Source organism: Vigna unguiculata, chromosome 6, assembly GCF_037176805.1.
Source record: "Vigna unguiculata cultivar grain cowpea cultivar isolate G323 ecotype 2 chromosome 6, ASM3717680v1, whole genome shotgun sequence".
In the NCBI taxonomy this organism is placed as follows: domain Eukaryota; kingdom Viridiplantae; phylum Streptophyta; class Magnoliopsida; order Fabales; family Fabaceae; genus Vigna; species Vigna unguiculata.
In genome coordinates, this window is record NC_140797.1 from 31,436,039 (window position 1) to 31,455,908 (window position 19,870).

A 19,870-nucleotide genomic window follows, 5' to 3' on the forward strand; every position below is an offset into this window, starting at 1 on the left:
ATTTAAAGAAAAAAATTAAAATTCATATTAAATGACTACTTTTGTAAAAATTCAGATTGTCAATGAAAACACAAGATGCTCGCTCCACAGCTGAAGCGACCACACAATTACACATTGGTGTCCCATCCATGCCACGTCACGCAGGTGTCGGCGAGATAACGAGTTAATGTCAAAATCGTAAATAGCCCCAAAAACCAATGCTAAAACAATAATTACACATTCACCTCTTTTATAAATACCCAACGTGCTTCTTGCAATCTAATAATGTCCACGCCATCAAACGCGGCTTCCACATTCTCTCTCCAGAAACAAACCTTTTATGCTTTTTATTATTATCACAAAAACTAAAACAAATTAAATCTTCATTTTCTTTTCTATCTGTTTTTTCTCGGGAAATTGTCGTCAAAAAATCGAAAAGGAAAAGAAAAGAAAAAAATTCCGAACCCGTGAACTCTTTTTCCTACTCTTCTACAAATGCAATTTCTCTCTCTTAAACACTTTCTCGACCACGAACAGGAACACTCTCTCTCTTAGAGTGAAGTAATGAAGCTTCAGATCTTGTAGTGAACCGGAGATCCGGGAGAGATAGAGAGGAGTTGGATTGATTCATGGAAGTGCAGAGATGAAGTTCTACATATCGACGAAGGGAATTAGAAGAGTGACTATATCTAACGAAGACGGAAAAGGATCGGCGAAGACGACGACAACAGGGACCGGCGCTGGCTCCGGTCGCCGGATTTCTGCTCGGACGGTGTTTCCGGTGGTGGTGGTGCTCGGGATCGTGCTGCCGTTTCTGTTCGTGAGGATCGCGATCTTGATGCTGGAATCTGCTGCGGTTTGTTCCTCGTTGGGTAATCTATTCCCTTGCCTTTTCACTTTCTTCTTTTGTTTTTTTCTTTTACTTACTCTCACTCGGTCCAGTTATTTACTTTAGTTACTTTTTGTACACTTTGCGAAAAGAACATATCCATTTTTTAATTATTTTATTTAAAAAAATAATTGTTTTTCCTGAAGGTTAATCATTTTTAAAATAATTTAACTAATAATATGTACTGCATTCTTGTCCAATCACAATTTCTAAATGATTTCAGAGAGAACATATAAGGCAAGTTTTTTAATTCATATACGCACTGATTTTTGAAAAATTATTGGTTTATACCGTAAAATTTATTTAAATAATGATTTTTTTCTTATTTTCCTAGTGGACCATAAAAGCTAAGTCCTTTAATTAATATACTCTAGTAACTACATAATGTTTTGGATTTTTTTTCGACTTTAGAAGATAAGGTATAAATAAAGTCATTAAGTAGAAATCAGTGATTATAAATAACTCTAGATTTTGTCAAACATATATTTAGTTTAATTAGAATTTTAAATAATTGATTTTCCTAAGTAAAGAATGTAAGGAGAGAAATATAATGTTTGTATGTTTTTTATATTTATGTATTGGAAGTTATTTATTTTTATAATAATTATCATTTTCTGATTCATAATAATTGTTTTAAAAATAACTTTATAACATATTTTAATCAATTTACAGTATAATTTTTATTAAGTATATTAAACTTATCGAAAAATGAAAAGATATTATTTCTCTAAAAATTGCCTATTATTATCACTCCTAAAATCATATTGTTAGCTTTGTTTAATTAAATTTTATAATTTTCTCTGAATGGTTAATTTAAATAAGGGGATAGTAGTTAAATTGAGTCTAAGAACGAGGTTAGTATTTTTAAATTTATTTAAAATTTACTTTTACTCCCTTGTTATTTTTTTAAAGTTCAACAACATGATATAAATATAATGAAAAAAAAAATGGTTAAATTAGTTTATAGTTTTAAAAAATTAAAATATCTTCCAATTTTAATTTATATAAATTTGACAATAACTATTGAAAATATAATTTTATTTTTTTGTGTGAATATTCATTTTTGATGAAGCATGATTTAAAACTCGAAATATAACAACTGGATAATGTTGTAAGTAAATAGAATTAATGTTTTTAAAATAATTTTAAATGCATTGTATTATTTGTAATTTGATTTTCTGAAATCGACAAATATATCCTTTCATGCTATTTTAGATACACGTTCATTTTGAAATAATATGTAATTGAAATGATCACTTTTGGTTGGAGTTTCTTTGTTAGAAAGTTTCCCTCTTTTCTGAAAAATTGAAAATTTTCTTTTACAAGCTTATTCAAGACATGAAATTTATTTTTGAAGAAATTATTTACTGATTTTCATTTTAAGAAATGATGCTTATTCAGATTTGTAATAATTTTTTTTGGAAAATTTGATAGTTTTAAGATTACTGAAAAAAAGAAGATAAAAATTCATCTAGTTAATGACAGTATATGGGTGAAAATGATTGTTGCAGAATGTGCTGGGTTGAGGTTTTTCAATGGGGTTGACACGTCACTGGTAAGTATTTCATTTACCAAATTACCCTTTTTGTATTCTTTCTAGTTTAACTACTTTTTAATATCTTTCTTTCTTCTACCATCTGTCCCTAAAAAGTAATTAGCCAATTCTATTATTTACTTGATCTTCCGCTTCCATAATTAAATCAAGTTTATTGGAAAAATAAATTTATTGAAATTAGGATTTTTATATTATGAAAAGTAAAATCATGTTCAATAATACATACATTTTTTACAAGGACAGAGTCCAACTACAACTTTTAGGTGTACTATACTTTTTATCATTTTACCTAGTGCAATGTCAGGTAGGTTTCTCATCTTCAAATTTGTCAAAATGATTTTTTTTCTATAAACTAAACATCAAACCTCTTTTGGCTAAGAAAAAAGTCAAATACCTTTTTCAAATATAGTGGCTACAGTCGGATATGATCTTTAAAAAGTGATCCATGAATAATTAATTTATATATTAAAAAAGTGCAACTAGTAAAGAACGTCTACATATTAACAATTAAACAAGGTCCGTCTATTATATAATTTATCTAATTTTGATAAACCTAAAGTATTGTTATCCTCTTGTAAAGTTTGAATAATAATCATTTAACAATTATAGTTTGTCAGCATTTAGGTTGGGAGACAAATCCAATATTTAAAAATAAACAAAACCTAAAAGTTATGCAATTAAAAGGAGTTGGTGGATATGAGATTTAATTAAACTATATGGATTGCCATGAGATTTAAGGGGGGTTTGTCTATCTGTCACCAACTGAGACACAATCCTTTCCCATCTTACGTTGTTTTGAGAATATTAGACAACTTCAGAATGGATCATATCCATACATTATGCTGAATGAGAGATACTTTGTTGTTTCCTTTTCATTCACTTGCCATGATCCTTTGATCTTTATATTTCAACTTTTAAAATCTCCACTTCATGTGGTTGACATCGTTTGTCAGATGAGTTCGGAAAAAGACAAAGTAAAAGCTGAAGAATGGATATATATATATATATATATATATATTTATCAATAAAAACCAATTCTAAATCTATCATTTTCTGGGTTACATTTTCTGATTTTTTTGCCCTATAACGTTTAATTTACCCCCTCAGTCTTTTGTTATTTCTTGGATTAGATTATATATTATTTAAACAGTTTAATTGACTTTCTTCTACAACTTAATTAAAATTCAAGTCAGTTTATGAAATACAAAATACATCTATTATATATTATTTAAACAGTTCATAAGTAAACTTGTTTTTAGACATAAAAAATTTGACGTTCTATTACTAAAATTATTGAAAAGATCCATGATATATCAACTGGTAATTGAAATAGATCTAAATCGAGAACAGTACATAAAACTTGTTTTCCCTATAAACAAAAAGTAAGGGAAAGAAAGAAAAAAATCCTACTAATTGGAATTGATCATATAATGCTACTGTGAGTGGGTATTGACGCACTTTCACAAGTTGCATTCTGATATCTGTGGGGCAACGAGCATGACCATGCCACTTGTAGTGCAATGATTTCTTTCCCGTCTACCTTTTTTTTTTTTTCTGCTTGTTGCTAGCTTCAGAACTTTTCTCACTGCTTCCAAAGTCTTTATGGTCTCTGTTCTTTTATTGAATCATCAAACTGACTGGTTGAGAAAGCATTAGATATTTTTTTTTTAGTGGAACACACGTTTTACTATAAGTTTGTAATTACAATTAATTTATCTTTAAAGCAAACAATTTTAAAAGGGTTAAATATGTTCTTTTGGTTTTTTAACTTTGAGTGAAAATTGGAATTAGTCTCTGATCAAAACTTTAGTCCAATTTAGTCTTCAATTTAGTTATTTTAAACAAATTTTGTTAAGTTTATTTGAGGTTTCAAACGTATTTCAAGATAACATTTGAGTTGTTTACATAATTTGACACATTTTTACTTCAATTCTAGTTGAGAAACGCATTTAAAATGTCAAATAAAATTTGAAAAGAACTAAAATAACATATATTTTTTAAAGATGGGAGATTAAATTGGTTTAAGATTTTAAAGAGAGACTAATTCTGATTTTTCACTAAAAGTTAAGGGTTCACGGTCTCTACTATAGACACGGACCATTCTATTAAATTTTTTAGAAAAAAAAAAAATTGTTATTTTATGATCTGTTTTTTACTATGGTACTGCATGTTCTTGAAGGAACTCAGAGATGAGCTGATAAGAGCCCTAGTAGAGGCAAATGATGGTGATGTTAACGAGGGAGCAGGTTCATTCAATGAACTTGTGAAGGAGATGACCTCAAACCAAGATCTTAAGGCTTTTGCCTTCAAGACCAAATCCGTGGTATATGAAGTTTTTTACTGTCTTTGCTTTTTCTAGTTACTCTTTATGATGATGATCTTGATCTTTCGTTTTCCTCATGATTCCTTTTTTGTTTCTTTCTGATGTTGGTTTACAATCATGCGCGATTATATAGTAAATAACTGTCCTGACGTGCACATTTTAGGTGTGAAAATCACGAGAAGCCAATGTAACTAACTAGCCTACAAAACATAGGTATCATGATACTTGCATTCTTTTAACTTGATGAGTTCTAAAATAAGGAGGAATGTGGGTGAAGGGTAGTAACATCATAGTCCAAGTCTCGTTTACATGCATCATTGAATGATTTTCCAATGAAGCATACAAAAGATTCAATTCAGCAAATGCAATTGTGAAGTTTTAATCCTCTAAAAAAACATGCAATTTCTTCTGTTCATGTTCAGCTATCACAATTGGAACGCAAGGTGCAACTAGCAAGACAACAGGAATCAGTATTCTGGCATCTAGCTTCTCATGGTGTTCCGAAAAGTCTACATTGTCTTTGTCTAAAGTTGGCTGAAGAATACGCTGTAAATGCTATGGCCAGGTCTCGTCTACCTCCTCCTGAATTTGTATCTCGTCTTGTTGATCCCACCTTTCACCACATAGCTCTTCTCACTGACAATGTCCTTGCTGCATCTGTTGTCGTAACCTCTGCTGTTGAAACTTCAATCAACCCTGAAAAACTAGTTTTTCACATTGTTACTGACAAAAAAACTTATGCCCCCATGCATGCTTGGTTTGCCACCAATTCTGTTAAATCAGCAGTTGTGGAAGTTAAGGGACTTCACCAATACGACTGGTCCGAAGAAGTGAATACTGGTGTTAAAGAGATGCTGGAAACTAATCACTTAATTTGGAAGCAATACTATAACAAGGAAAAGGACCTCCGATATACTCAAGAACACAGCACATATTTGGAGGCTTTAAGGCCCAGCAGCGTCTCCTTGATGAATCAACTCCGCATGTACACGCCTGAGGTAATAATTAGTTATTTTCGGTAGCCCTCTGATTCAGTAATAATAACTGATAAAAACTCTAAATGCTTGGCGGTGATTGTTGCATCATCTGATTTTTGTCGACCACAACAGCTGTTTCCGGATCTCAGAAAGATAGTTTTCTTGGATGACGATGTTGTAATCCAACATGACATATCTTCTTTATGGGAACTAGATCTTAATGGAAAAGTCATCGGTTCTGTATTCAAGTCATGGTGCGGAGACAGTTGCTGCCCTGGAAGTAAATACATGAACTACTTGAACTTTTCACATCCTCAAGTATCATCGAAACTCCACGCTGATCACTGTGCATGGCTCTATGGCATGAATATATTTGATCTTGAAGCTTGGAGAAGAACAAACATAACGGAAACTTACCGTCATTGGTTGAAACTTGTAAGTTTTCGTTGACATAGTGTGCTTAATGAAGCCTGTACATTATCCTATTCAATGCATTTTGTTAAGTTTTCACATGCAAGACACGGCTTAAATTTTCATTTTTTTTCATCAAAGTGTATCTTTCTTGATGAAGAACACGAGTGATTTGAGATGTTCATAATTGTTTATAGAAACACTCATTTAACATTTTCCCAAGTTTAATGAGAAAAACTCAATTCATTTCTTATGCTCATCTCTTGTAAATGTTTATGAACATCTATATTTATCTTATCTCGCAGAACCTGGAGTCTGGGACTACAATGTGGAATCCAGGAGTGCTTCCACCTGCATTGATTGCATTTGAGGGTCAAGTGCATCCTATAAATTCATCAATGCTAGTGTCTGAATTAGGTTATCGCCATCAATCAGAGGAAATTAGCAGGGAGAAATTGGAAGCTGCACCCATTATTCATTTCAGTGGCCCTGCAAAGCCATGGCTTGAAATTGGTTTCCCAGAGGTTCGAAGTTTGTGGAGTAGACGCGTAAATATCTCTAATAAGTTTATTAGGAGATGTAGAATTACAGGGTGAAGAAACAAAGTTTTTTCACCTCCAATATTTATTGAGATTGAACCAGTGATACCGTATGGGATTTCAGAGGGAAGAAGGCTCTGCTTTCAGTCTCTGACTCATGCGCTCTGCACATAAATATAGTAAATAGATGAAGTTACCATGCTACACCCTACTTGAAGCAGTATCTGTGGTTAAGTTATAGCATCATTCATCTAGGTGCCTGACATTACTGTAAATTTCTTTATCAAAATTACTTCTTTTAAGTGGAGAAATTGCGTGCATGTTTTCAACATTTAGATGCTTCTCTACTCTTGGTAAGGTTTTTCTTGAGCACTTATGATTAGTTTATGCATAACCCAAAAGTTTAGGAAAATTATGTGAATTTTTATTGCACAGGTTAATTTTAGCTTTTTATCTGTTTGATATATGTTTTTTCTTCTGGAAGTACTGTGAAAGGAGTTTGTCTTATTCTCTTATTTTATGAACATGGAGCTCATTACACAACAGTCAAAACTCAGAAACAAGTTGCAGCTGATGTAAAAATCAAAGGCAGTGCTCAATTAAACTCATTTGAAGAAATAAAAAAAGGAGAAAAAAGAACTCATGCTGTTCATTATTTTTTGGTCCATGGTTGTTGGCTCACTAAGGACAGTTTCTTTGTTGTCTCTTTTGTTGTTTGACTATGTAGTTATTCTGGCATTTTATGTGGTCCCTGACATCTACCCTTGTGCAGTTAGTTGATCACAATAAATGATTTGGCTGAGGCATATTATGTAACCAAAAGTGTTGGCACACAATTTATTGATTTGTTCACCTTTTAAAAATAACAAAAAGCTTGGCATTGGGGTCGTGTGAACCTCTCAAAATTGGGGCAACAATTTCCTCTTCATTCCAACCTAGACAAATAACATGTTCAGGTAAACTCTATGTGCCAAATTTGGTCTTTGTTCCAAGAAGTCAAGAACTTGAGTAAATAATCACTTTCATTCTTCAATTCTTATTCTCTTTTTTAAATTCTTATTAAAGTAAAACAAAACATGTTAATGTTCTTGAGAATATATGAAATTAAATTAGGCAGCCCCTCAATTATTAAAAAATTCTTCAAGTTGGTGGTACCTAAACTTCATTAAAATACATTTACAGAGAAGCTTAAAGTAACAAACATTCAATAATACTTCAGAGATTATTTAAACAGTTCTATTGCTCTGGACACTACTAAAAGAAGTAATAGCTTGAAGAGAATATGGAAGGTTTATTCTTCATGAATTTTTCAAACTTGTCCAAACAGACCATGTGAAGTCATATGCTGAATGCTTTGAACTTGGAATGGAAACAAGAATTTTGACATGTCTGAATCTTATCTTTATTGCTTATTGGAAATGGTTGAGTGAAATTAATGAATAAAGAAAAAAGAAAAAATTCCCACAGTGGCTCCACTCACACTGTACTACCGACAGCATAGGTTTTCTCACATGTGAATGTCATCCTTTGTTTCTCTTGCCTCTTCCAGGAACATTGGGATAAATTTCCTTGCGTGCCAGTTGTTTTCTTACATTTTTTTCTCTTCAATTTCATGCCAAGTTAAAATAAAAATTTTACATTAAATTTTTAGTTTTATAAGAAACAAATTTATTACACAATAAAGAGTATGACAAAACTTACCTACAATAATAACTTAGCTGTTTGAGAAGTGCTGCAGAATACACCCTACACCTTTTGGACATATTTAAAAATCACAAAATTGTGTTCTTATCTTATTTAACAATTTTTTGTTGAAAATCTAAATCTGTATTAAATTTAAGTTTCATGTCGATAAAAAGAAAGTTGAAACATTTATAAATTTATTATTTTAAATTTTGAGTTAAAAGTCGTATTTTATATATATATATATATATATATATATATATATATATATATATATATATATATAAAAGTTGGATTCATGTGTATTTTCATTGATTTTCTGAAAAGACTCATTAATTTATTATAATTTTGTAAATTAATAAATTGTAAGTAATTAAGAAGATATGTTTCAAAAGAAACTAGCAAGAGATCTATAATTAACGCTCCTTTAAATCTTTCAACATTATATTGAAATAAACTGTGAAAAATTTATTTTGATTTGACATGTTACAAGTTATCAAAATGAAACTAAATTATAACCAAAGCAATAAATATGTACAAGATGTTGTCTAAATTTTGCGGCCTTTGTTAGCTCCCAATGTTCTAACTTTCTCATATGATGTCAACAAAGAAGGTTCAGCCATTACAAGCCACGAGATACACGTGCTATTTGCAGTTGTTAGATAAATTTTACTCAAGTATTAGATATTTAAGTTTATGAACTTAAGAAACCAATTATAGCTTTCTAAATTATTAGTTAAAGGATATTTATTAGTTGATGGCAATTGCAAAGAGTGGATTTTTAGTTTGTGATCCAAACGAAGCAATAAATCGTGCATGGTTGGACCTTGATATTAAATTGCGATGTGTATTATGTTGTCATTGGTATTTCTTTTTCATTTTGGAGAGAGGGAATGAGAGAGCTCATGTGCCATTTTTTTTATCCAGTGCCACAATTCCTTTTTAAAATGATAACGATACTTTAATTCACTTTTTTTTATCCACTTTTAACTCACCACTTCAATCACCATTAGATAATCTATTTTGATTCTTTTTAATGATGTAATGATCTAATGGTAATTAAAATGGTGGGTTAAAAATGGATAAAAAAAAGTGGGTTAAAGTATCATTGTCCTTTTAAAATTACTTGGATAGCAAACTGTACATCATATTTACATTTGTAGGCATTGCAAACTTTTCGTTTTAGGTCAGAATTCAATTTTTGAAGAACCTAACTCACTTCTTATGGCTCCAACTTATTCCATTGCTTTGGTGGATTAAATATTTGAGAAAAAATTACTTATGATATATTTATAATCATCAAAAGGTTAACATTAAGAGTGAAAATTCATAGTTGTGTGTTAATTCTCATCCTTCATTAAGGATATTGATACTGTTTTTGATTAATTTTGAGAACACCTAACTTACTTTTTATGGTCTCTCAACTCATTTCATTGTCTTAAGTGGATTAAATACTTGAGAAAATATTGTTTATGATATTTTTATAACATTCAGATGGCCAACATTAAGGCTGCAAAAATCATAGTCGTGTGTTAATTCTCACCCTTCAATTAAGGATGTTGATGTTTAACTTTCAGAACTCCTAACTCACTTTTTATGGCCTCCTTACTCACTTTTTATGGCCTCCCGACTTATTCCATTGTCTTAAGTGGATTGAATACTTGAGAAAACGTTGCTAATGATATTTTTATAACACTCAGAAAGCCAACATTAAGATTGTACAAATCATAGTCGTGTGTTAATTTTCACGCTTCATTAAAGATGTTGATGTTGTTTTTGACTAAATTTGAGAACACCTAACTCACTTTTTATGGCCTCCCAACTCATTCCATTGTCTTAAATGGATTAAATACTTAAGAAATGTTGCTTATGATATTTTTATAACACTCAGAAGGCCAACATTAAGATTGCAAAAGTCATCGTGTGTTAATTTTCACACTTCATTAAGGATTTTGGTGTTGTTTTTGACTAACTTTGCACTACAACAAAAATCACTTTAGACAACGGTATAAAATTATGATATAAATTATAAAAACCGTGGTCTAAAGATTAGACCACAATTTTTTAGGCGTGGTATAGGCGAGTGTAGCTATAGATAATAGACAACGGTTTTTAGTATGACAATATTTTTAAAACCGTTGCTTAAAATTCTCACAATAGATAACACTTTTACATGTTGATTTTATACCTTACCTATGTTTTTAGACCACATTTTTACTAGTTTTTCCCACATAGTTTAAAGCAACAATTATATAATCATGGACTTTCATGATTTTATACATCATTTATAAAAATGTTGTTTATTATATGTTTAGGCTACATTTATTTAGCCGTTATCTATTTTAGTGTGGTTTAAACTATAAATTGTTGTAGTGTTGAGAACACCTAGCTCACTTTTTATGGCCTCCCAACTCATTCCATTGTCTTAAGTGGATTAGATACTTGAAAAAACATTGCTTATGATATTTTTATAATGCTCGAAAGGCCAACATTAAGACTGCAAAAGTCATAGTTGTGTGTTAATTCTCAACCTTCATTATGGTTATTGACGAAATAAATATAGAAATAAATAATTCACATAAACATAAGTAACTCCACCTTCATCGATATATGATGCACCAAAAACATTGTCAGACTCATGCACCTTCATGAAATTCACATAAAAATGGCATCATCTGGAGGGGGACCATCACTTAATGCCAATGAATCACATGTTGAACATCTCCATCATTCCTAAAGAAAACAAACTCATACGTTCCTTCTTGAACAAATTAGGGAGGGACTCTAGCTCCCACGGTCCCAACAAATGACTTCTAATGATCGTGCGCATATGGCTGATAATAGCCCCATTTGGAAAAGTACAAAAGGAGAACCTTTCATCTTCAAAATCTACACCAACATTAAAGGAATTCAAAGCATTCAACTCCCCAATAAAAACCATCTCTGCTTCTACTAAAGAACTCCACAACTTCTAAACATACTACAACCATCCTTTTATAGCACTGACTAAGACTAAGTCTCTAAATGAATGATCTCACGTGCACTCTGCCACAAAGATAAAACCCATCACCTTTATTGGGTAAGCTTGCCAAGGCACATATTAACTTTTAGTACACTAAAATTTGATGGGTCTTATAATACATGGATTAAGTAAGTCTCTAAATGAATGCTCTATCATGCACTCTACCACAAAGACAAGACCTATCACCTTTATTGGGCAAGCGTGCCAAGGCACATATTAACTTTTACTACACTAAAATCGATGGGTCTTACAATACAAGGGCTGACTCAAACTCTCAATGAATGTTCTCACATGCACTCTGCCATAAAGATAATACCTGATAAGCTCGATAAATACTTGGTATTTAAGCTTATTAACCTCTCTTATTTGTCTTTACTTCATGTGTATTGTGTTTATTTCTTAGGTAGTTTATTAGTATTTTGTGTTTTGTTTAGTTAGGAGTATTTTTCTTTCCTTAGATTATTGTATAGGTAATTGTATAGGAAAATGGAAGACTACAAAGTTGTCTGTCAGGACCATCTCGCCCAGCCAGAGCCCCCTACTCGCCCAGTGAGAAGTCTGTCTAGCCCAGCGAGACATAACAGTTGTGTGGTAGTTAAGTGATCTCTCGTCCAGCGAGAGATAAGGCTCGCCCAGCGAGCAAACAGTTTTGGTTGGTTAAGTTTGGAGAATCAAAGGAAAGGAGTTAGTTCTTTTGTTGTGGAAACGCAGAAAAACTCAAAAGCTTCGGTCAAGGGCACCTTGTGGACGAAATTACAGCGAATTCTTCCATCTACTCGTGTGAATTCATCAAATCTGTATGTTCTAGATGATTAGGAGTAGCTAATCTCTATTTTCATTAGGATTGGATGTAATGAATTCATACACTATGTAACTTTTCCTATGCAATATAATCTCCTTTGTATTCAATTGTTTTATCTTGATTATTAATGTGTGTGATAGGAATATCATGTTATTTGTTGTTACTAAATCATTGGAAAATGAATTTGGAACTAGACATGGATAGAACATCCCAAGAGTTATGATCTAGGAATAAACATTATCTCTTGGTCATTCTAGAAATGTGATCTTAATGCAAATTGTATGCTAAAATGGCTAAGGAATTAGAGTTTTAACATATGATTTAGAACTTGCTTCTAAGGGATTAGAGTGAGTATGCTTTTAACATGAATGTGAGTATGTAGAGATTTATATATTGTGTAGCGTTACATTAAGTTGATTCATGAAATCCAATCCTAATGATGCCTTTTACCGAATCACATCTCTATTTTTATAATTTTGCATGCTTTATTGTACTTTGAATTAAAAATGTTTTTCATAATTGCTAAAATCAGTAAATAATCACAAGTAGATCAACAAACACAAATCCCTTGGGAAAATGACACTTGGACTACCATTTTACTACTTGAAACGAATTGGTACACTTGCCAATAAGTTAACAAGTTTTTTGCGCCGTTGTCGGGGATTTGTTTGTTGTTGTTTGTCTTTTTGTGTGTTATTTACTGGTTTAAGCTTTCATTTGTAAATTCACTGTTTTTATTTTTGTATATTCAGTTTGTGTATATATCTCTTGCATCTGCCTTGCCTTGTCTAGTGGTTCTTGTTCTGCATGAGAAGTAGAACAAAAGCTGGAAATCTTGTATTTGATCCTGAGATTGAACGCACTGCTCGAGGGAATAATAGTAGAAGAAGAAAACAGAACTGTAAATCTAGAGAAGTTAGGGAGGCAACTTCTGCTTCTTCTGAACAGATTCTCTTCTCCTCATTTGATAAAAAGGAAGAAGAAATGACTGGTAACCATGATGATGGACGTGATTAGGGTCGACGCACTCTGGAAGACTATGCTTCATTTCCAGCACCGTTGAATTTCAATAGCATAGCTCGACCAATTGTGAATGCTGCAAATATGGAAATGAAGCCGGCCTTGATTCACTTGGTCCAAGGTAACCAACCAGTTTCATGGATTTTCAAATGAGAATCCCTACAATCATCTGGCTACATTTTTGGAAATCTGTAACACTGTCAAAATCCATCAAGTGCCAGATGAGGCTATCAGACTCAGTCTCTTCCCTTTTTCTTTGGCTGGAAATGCTAAAGTTTGGTTAAACTCATTTCCTGAAAATAATTTAACTAATTAGGTAGATGTTGTTGCTAAATTCCTGCACAAATATTTCCCCCAGTCAAAGATCAACAAAGGGAAGCAAGAAATTTCTTCTTTTCAACAAGAAGTTGATGAGTCATTGGGTCAAGCTTGGGAGAGATTTAATGGATTGCTAAGAAAAACTCCTACTCATGGTTTTGATGAGCCTGATAGATTGACTATCTTCTTAGGAGGATTGAGATCTCACACAAAATTGATGTTAGATGCTTCGGCTGGAGGGTCTATCAAGTGGAGGACACCTCGTGAAGCCTATGAATTGATTGATCATATGACATCTAGTGACAATGAAGTTAATGAGAGAACTCAATTTTCAAAGAAAGGTGGTGTTTTAGAATTGCAATCCCAAGATGCTATATTGGCTTAGAATAAAATTATGACTCAACAGCTTGAACATCTCATGAAGAAAATTTATCAGTTATCGAAAGAAATCCAAAATGTTTCTCAGGCTCAACACCAACAATCTGTGCAAGGGTTGGAGTTGTGTGGTGGTGATCACCCAAATGGGCAATGTGCCATACAAACCACCTCTCAGGAGGAGGTTAATTATATGGGTTACCAAGGCCGTAAGGGTAATTATAACCAAGGTTGGAAACCTCATCCTAGCATGGGGCAACCTAGTTCTTCAAACAGACCACCACAACAACAACAACCCTCTTTATATGATAGGACTTCTAAACTTGAGGAAACCCTCAATCAGTTTATGCAAGTCTCCATATCTAACCATAAGAGCATAGAGGCCTCTCTTCGTAACTTAGAGGTACAAGTGGGCCAATTGGCCAAGAAGCTGGAAGATAAACCTGAGAAAAATTTTGGGGCTAACACTGAAACCAATCCCAAGGAGCAATGTAAGGCCATAACTACAAGGAGTGGTAGAGTGTTAGCCGAGTTACCTGAGAAGAAAGAAAAAGAGAAAAATGATGTTATTGGTGAGTAAAGTGTGGTTGATGAGAATGGAGAGAAAGAAGAGCAAAAAGAGGATGAGGAAGTCACAAGAAAAGGTAAAGAGGTTATGAAGCCTCTTCCTTATCCTAAGACTCATTCTAGAAAAGAGAAAGAGAAGCAATTCTCAAGGTTTATGGATATCTTCAAGAAATTGGAGATTAGCATTCCTTTCTCTGAGGCTCTTCAACAAATGCCTTCATATGCAAGATTTATGAAGGATTTTCTCACCAAGAAGAGGAAATACATTAAAGAGGAAACAATATAAGTCCAAGGTAATTGTAGTGCAATCATCCAAAAACTTCTACCACCTAAATTTAAAGATCCAGGCAGTTTCACTATTCCATGCACCATTGGCAAATTACCTATTGGAAAGGCCTTGATTGACTTGGGAGCAAGTATCAATCTGATGCCTCTTTCCATGTTAAGGAGAATTGGTGATTTGGAGGTTAAACCCACAAGAATGACACTCCAATTAGCAGATCGTTCTACCAAGTGTCCTTATGGAGTTATAGAGGATGTCCTTGTTAAAGTGGACAAATTCACTTTTCCAGTGGATTTTGTCATTTTAGACATGGAAGAGGACAATGAGGTTCCTCTTATCTTGGATATACCATTTATGAAGACTGTTAGGGTGATCATTGATGTGGATGATGGCCAACTTAAGGTGCGTGTGCAAGATGAAACTGTGACTTTCAATGTTAAGGAAGCCATGCAACATCCTAGTGATAGTAGCAATTGCTTTCGGGTGGAAGTTTTGGATGAATTAGTGGAATCTGCAAAGAGCCAAATGTTTGTGAAGTCTCCTCATGAGAGAGTATTGATAGATGTCTGTGATGACTTGACTTTGATGAGGAATCTGAAGTTGAGGAGGCTACACAACATTTGGATAGATTGAAAGAAGTTACCTCCACTAAGGATGAAGTGAAGAAGTTGGAAAAAGGAAAGTTAGATGATCAAGGCAAAGTGGAACTAAAATTGTTGCCTGATCATCTCAAGTATGTGTTTTTGGAGGATGATTCAAAGAAGCCTGTCATAATCACTAATTCTCTATCAAAAAGTGAGGAACAAAAGCTTGTGAAAGTTGTCACAACAAATCAAGGAGCTATAGGTTGGCAAATTTCTGATTTGAAAGGCATAAGTCCAACCTATTGCATGCATAAGATCATGATGGAAAAGGACTTTAAGCTCATAGCACAACCACAAAGGAGATTAAATCCTATCATGAAAGAAGTGGTGAGAAAGGAGGTGCTAAAATTGTTAGAGGCAGGGATGATATATCCTATCTCTGACAGTACATGGATAAGTCCTGTGCACGTAGTGCCAAAGAAGGGAGGCATGATTGTTGTTCAAAATGAGAAGAACGAGTTGATACCAACTAGGACAATCACCGGATGGCAGATGGGTATTGATTATAGGAAACTTAATCAAGCAACCCGGAAGGATCACTTTCCTCTCCCCTTTATGGATCAGATGTTGGAACGGCTAGGAGGGCAAGCCTACTATTGTTTCCTAGATGGTTATTCAGGTCATAATCAAATAGTAGTGAATCCTAAGGATCAGGAGAAGATAACTTTTACTTGCCCCTTTGGTGTGTTTGCATATAGAAGGATGCCATTTGGTCTTTGTAATGCACTTGCTACCTTCCAACGATGCATGCTAGCAATTTTTACTGATTTGGTAGAGAAATGTATTGAGGTGTTCATGGACGACTTCTCAGTTTTTGGAACATCCTTTGATCTCTGTTTGACAAACCTGGATGTAGTCTTAAAAAGATGCATAGATAACCTTGTGTTGAATTGGGAGAAATGTCATTTTATGGTTCGTGAAGGTATTGTGTTAGGCCACAAGATTTCATCTAGGGGAATAGAAGTGGATCATGCAAAGGTGAATGTTGTTGAGAAATTACCACCTCCAACTAATGTGAAGGGTGTTAGAAGCTTTCTTGGTAATGCTGGGTTTTATAGACGTTTCATTAAAGACTTCTCCAAGATAACTAAACCCTTTTGCAATCTTCTGGTCAAAGATACTCCTTTTGAGTTTGATGCTGAGTGCCTGAAGGCTTTTCATAGTTTGAAAGAGAAGCTGATTTCAGCCCCCGTGATCATAGCACCTAATTGGACTCAAGATTTTGAGTTGATGTGTGATGCGAGTGACTATGCCATTGGGGTTGTTCTTGGACAACAAAGAGAGAAGGTTTTTCATGCCATATACTATGCAAGCAAAGTCTTAAATGGTGCTCAGCTCAACTATGCCACAACAGAGAAGGAATTTTTGGCAATCGTGTATGCTTTAGAGAAGTTTAGATCCTATCTTGTTGGGTCTAAACTGAGCATTTACACTGACCACGCTGCCATTAAGTATCTTTTGACCAAACCCGACTCCAAACCACATTTGATACGTTGGGTCCTCTTGCTTCAAGAGTTTGATTTGGAGATCAGGGACAAAAAGGGAAGTGAGAATGTCATCGCAAATCATCTCTCTCGGCTTGTCAATGATGAAATAACATGTAAGGAGGGAGAGATTCGTGAGACATTTTGTGATGAAAGTTTGCTTCTCATTCAGGAAAGGCCATGGTTTGCTGATATGGCAAATTTTAAAGCTGTAGGGGTTCTCCCAGAGGAATTATCATGGCATCAAAAGAAGAATTTCTTACATGATGCCAAACAATTTGTTTGGGATGACCCATACTTGTTCAAGTTAGGTGTTGATAATCTCTCGTGGCGGTGTGTCATTGCAGAGGAAGTTGCGGGTATCCTATGGCATTGTCACAATTCGGCATATGGTGGACACTTTAATGGAGAAAGGACAGCCGCCAAGGTGCTCCAATCCGGTTTCTACTGGCCCACTTTGTTCAAAGATGCTCATGCTCATGCGAGGAGTTGTGATAAGTGCTAGAGGGTTGGAAGCATTTCAAGAAGAAATGACATGCCACTGCAAGGCATTTTAGAGGTTGAGGTATTTGATTGTTGGGAAATTGACTTTGTTGGTCCCCTACCTTCTTCATACAATAATGAGTACATTTTGGTTGCAGTGGATTATGTCAGCAAGTGGGTAGAGGCAGCTGCTTGTTAGAAAAATGATGCCAAAACAGTCATTAAGTTCTTAAAATGTCAGATTTTCTCCCAGTTTGGAGTTCCTAGGGTCCTCATCATTGATTAAGGATCTCACTTTTGTAATGCTCAGTTAGCCAATGTTTTGAAACATTATGAGGTTAGACACATAATTGCCTCTCCTTATCACCCTCAAACCAACGGTTAAGCTGAAGTGTCAAACTGGGAGATAAAGAAGATTCTTGAGAAGACTGTGCCATCATCTAGAAAGGATTAGTCTATGAAACTGGATGATGCTCTGTGGGCTTATAGGACAACCATGAAGACTCCAGTGGGGTTAACCCCATTCCAGTTAGTTTATGGCAAATCATGTCATCTTCCAGTGGAAATGGAACATAAGGCCTATTGGGCCTTGAAATTTTTGAACTTTGATCCCTCTTTGTCTGTTGAGAAGAGGAAACTATAGTTGCAAGAACTTGATGAAATGAGATTGATTGCTTATGAAAGTTCAAAGAGATACAAGGAGAAAGTCAAGCTTTATCATGATAAAAAGCTTTTGAAAAAGGATTTTCAACCTTGCTAGCAAGTGTTGCTTTTCAATTCTAGATTCAAACTCTTTCTTGGCAAGTTGAAATCCAAGTGGTTTGGACCTTTCACTATCAAGGCTGTAAAGCCTTATGGTGCTATTGAGTTGATGGATCCTTCATCTGATGATGCACTTAGAAGTTGGGTGGTGAATGGTCAAAGATTGAAACATTATTTGGGAGGTGAGGTTTAACGCCTAAAAACTATCTCTCATGTGCATGATCCATAGCTGATATCCGTCAAGCTAGTGACGTTAAAGAAGCGCTACCTAGGAGGCAACCCAATGTTTATTGTTGTTTCTTACTTTATTTTAAGAGTTGTTGTTTCGATCCTGTCACCCAAAGAGCAGCCGGTCACCCAGTGAAAAAGCGAGTCTGGTTTTTTCTGCAGAAATCTGATACAAAATTATGCAGAATCGCTTAGCGACTATCTCTCGCCCAACGACAAGGACCACTTCAACTCTGTTAAAAAATTCTCGAAATTAATCGTTGGGCACACATGCTCGCCCAGTGAAAAAAAAAATTGAATTTTAGTAAGGAAACTGTCGTACTCGCCTAGCGAGTCGTCTGCGCTACCTCGACGGAATTATAGTTTCACGCTTCTCTTTTCACTTTAACCTAAGTTTTCCTTTCTCCTTCTTTGTGTGCACCGTTTCTCTCGACCTTTCTCTTCTCCACTCATCTTTCTTCTTTTCACCAGGTAAGTTATCTCTTTTCTCTCTTTTATTTTGTTGTGATTTAGAATGTGCTTAGGGATTTAGTTTAGGAATGTTTTTGCTTGATGAATTTGTTGTTGTTCATGCGTTTTGGGTTTTCATGTTGTTTCGGTTGTGTTTGCATTGTGCATTTGAGTCGCTTGGTGTGCTAATGGCTCGCCTAGCGACTGTACAAATTTCTATTTCTAGATTTAATATTGTTTAGGGTTCTAAAGATTGTTGCTAGTAGTTCATATGCTCGCCCAGCGACTGTGATCATTGTTAGTTCAATTGTCGTTAATGGCTGCTCGAGTTGCTCGCTAGGCCTGCATGACTCGCTCGCCCAGCGAGATGCTCTCAGCCGCCCAACGACCTAGCTCGCCCAGCCACTGTTGCTTTCTGTTTTCTGTATTTGTGTTCTGCGAGAGCTCGCCTAGTGACTAAGCAATGTTGTGTTGATTTATATGTATTGCTCCTGTGATTTGACGTTTGTTATTGTTTTTCAATGCTTTTATTGTGTTCTTTGAGTAGATGGCTCCTCCCAAGACTGTTGCAGCGGGAAAAAAGAAGAAATTGACTCGTGGTTCCTCCTCTCATGCTCTTTAACTAGATTATATGGAGGCAGAATTTGTGGAGAACTATGACCAGCACAGGGTCTCCTCTGAGGATGCTACCAAGAGGTTTGTAAAGATCATGTCTCGAAGCCTCATTCCAGAGCGGAAAGTGAAGTTAAATCCAGGGGAGTATGATGAATTTCGACTTGAGCTAGAGAGGAGGAATTGGCATCAGGTGTTAGGGGATCTCCCTAATGAGATAGATGAGACTTTGGTGAAAGAGTTTTATGCTAACACCTATCAACAAGTTAGAACTGGGCCCCGTCAAGCTAAGGTGTGCGGCAAGACAATTAAATATGACAGGCGCACCTTGAACACTTTTCTGAGGACAACTTGTGCTGCTCCTGGCTAGGAAACTCCCTATAGTGCATTCATGAGTGGTCAAAAAGATTTTGATGAGATCGCCTCGATCTTATGTCTTCCTGGCCATGCTTTTGTGTTGGGTG

The 19,870-nt window shown here is 34.5% G+C and overlaps 1 protein-coding gene, 1 non-coding gene and 1 pseudogene across 2 annotated transcripts; 2 read left to right on the forward strand and 1 right to left on the reverse strand.

Moving 5' to 3' along the window:
• The first annotated feature begins 263 nt into the window (after positions 1 to 263).
• Positions 264 to 6,984, forward strand: LOC114188034 (putative galacturonosyltransferase 15). The gene is made up of 6 exons (XM_028076518.2): positions 264 to 851; positions 2,380 to 2,423; positions 4,603 to 4,746; positions 5,169 to 5,744; positions 5,856 to 6,158; positions 6,440 to 6,984. The coding sequence occupies exons 1-6, from the start codon at positions 623 to 625 to the stop codon at positions 6,728 to 6,730; spliced, it is 1,587 nt and encodes a 528-aa protein (XP_027932319.1). The 5' UTR covers positions 264 to 622; the 3' UTR covers positions 6,731 to 6,984.
• Positions 6,985 to 12,987: 6,003 nt separating this feature from the next.
• LOC146885798 (uncharacterized) lies at positions 12,988 to 19,416 on the forward strand (annotated as a pseudogene).
• Positions 13,571 to 13,677, reverse strand: LOC114167990 (small nucleolar RNA R71). The gene has a single exon (XR_003600589.2). It is a non-coding gene; the product is annotated as a small nucleolar RNA R71 (small nucleolar RNA).
• Positions 19,417 to 19,870: the final 454 nt, after the last annotated feature.

Excerpts from the sequence above, each read along its gene's own strand:
- LOC114188034 (XM_028076518.2), top strand. The coding sequence starts at position 623 with ATGAAGTTCTACATATCGACGAAGGGAATTAGAAGAGTGACTATATCT. Across the intron at positions 4,747-5,168 it reads CCTTCAAGACCAAATCCGTG|CTATCACAATTGGAACGCAA; the intron begins GTATATGAAGTT and ends GTTCATGTTCAG. Across the intron at positions 5,745-5,855 it reads TCCGCATGTACACGCCTGAG|CTGTTTCCGGATCTCAGAAA; the intron begins GTAATAATTAGT and ends CGACCACAACAG.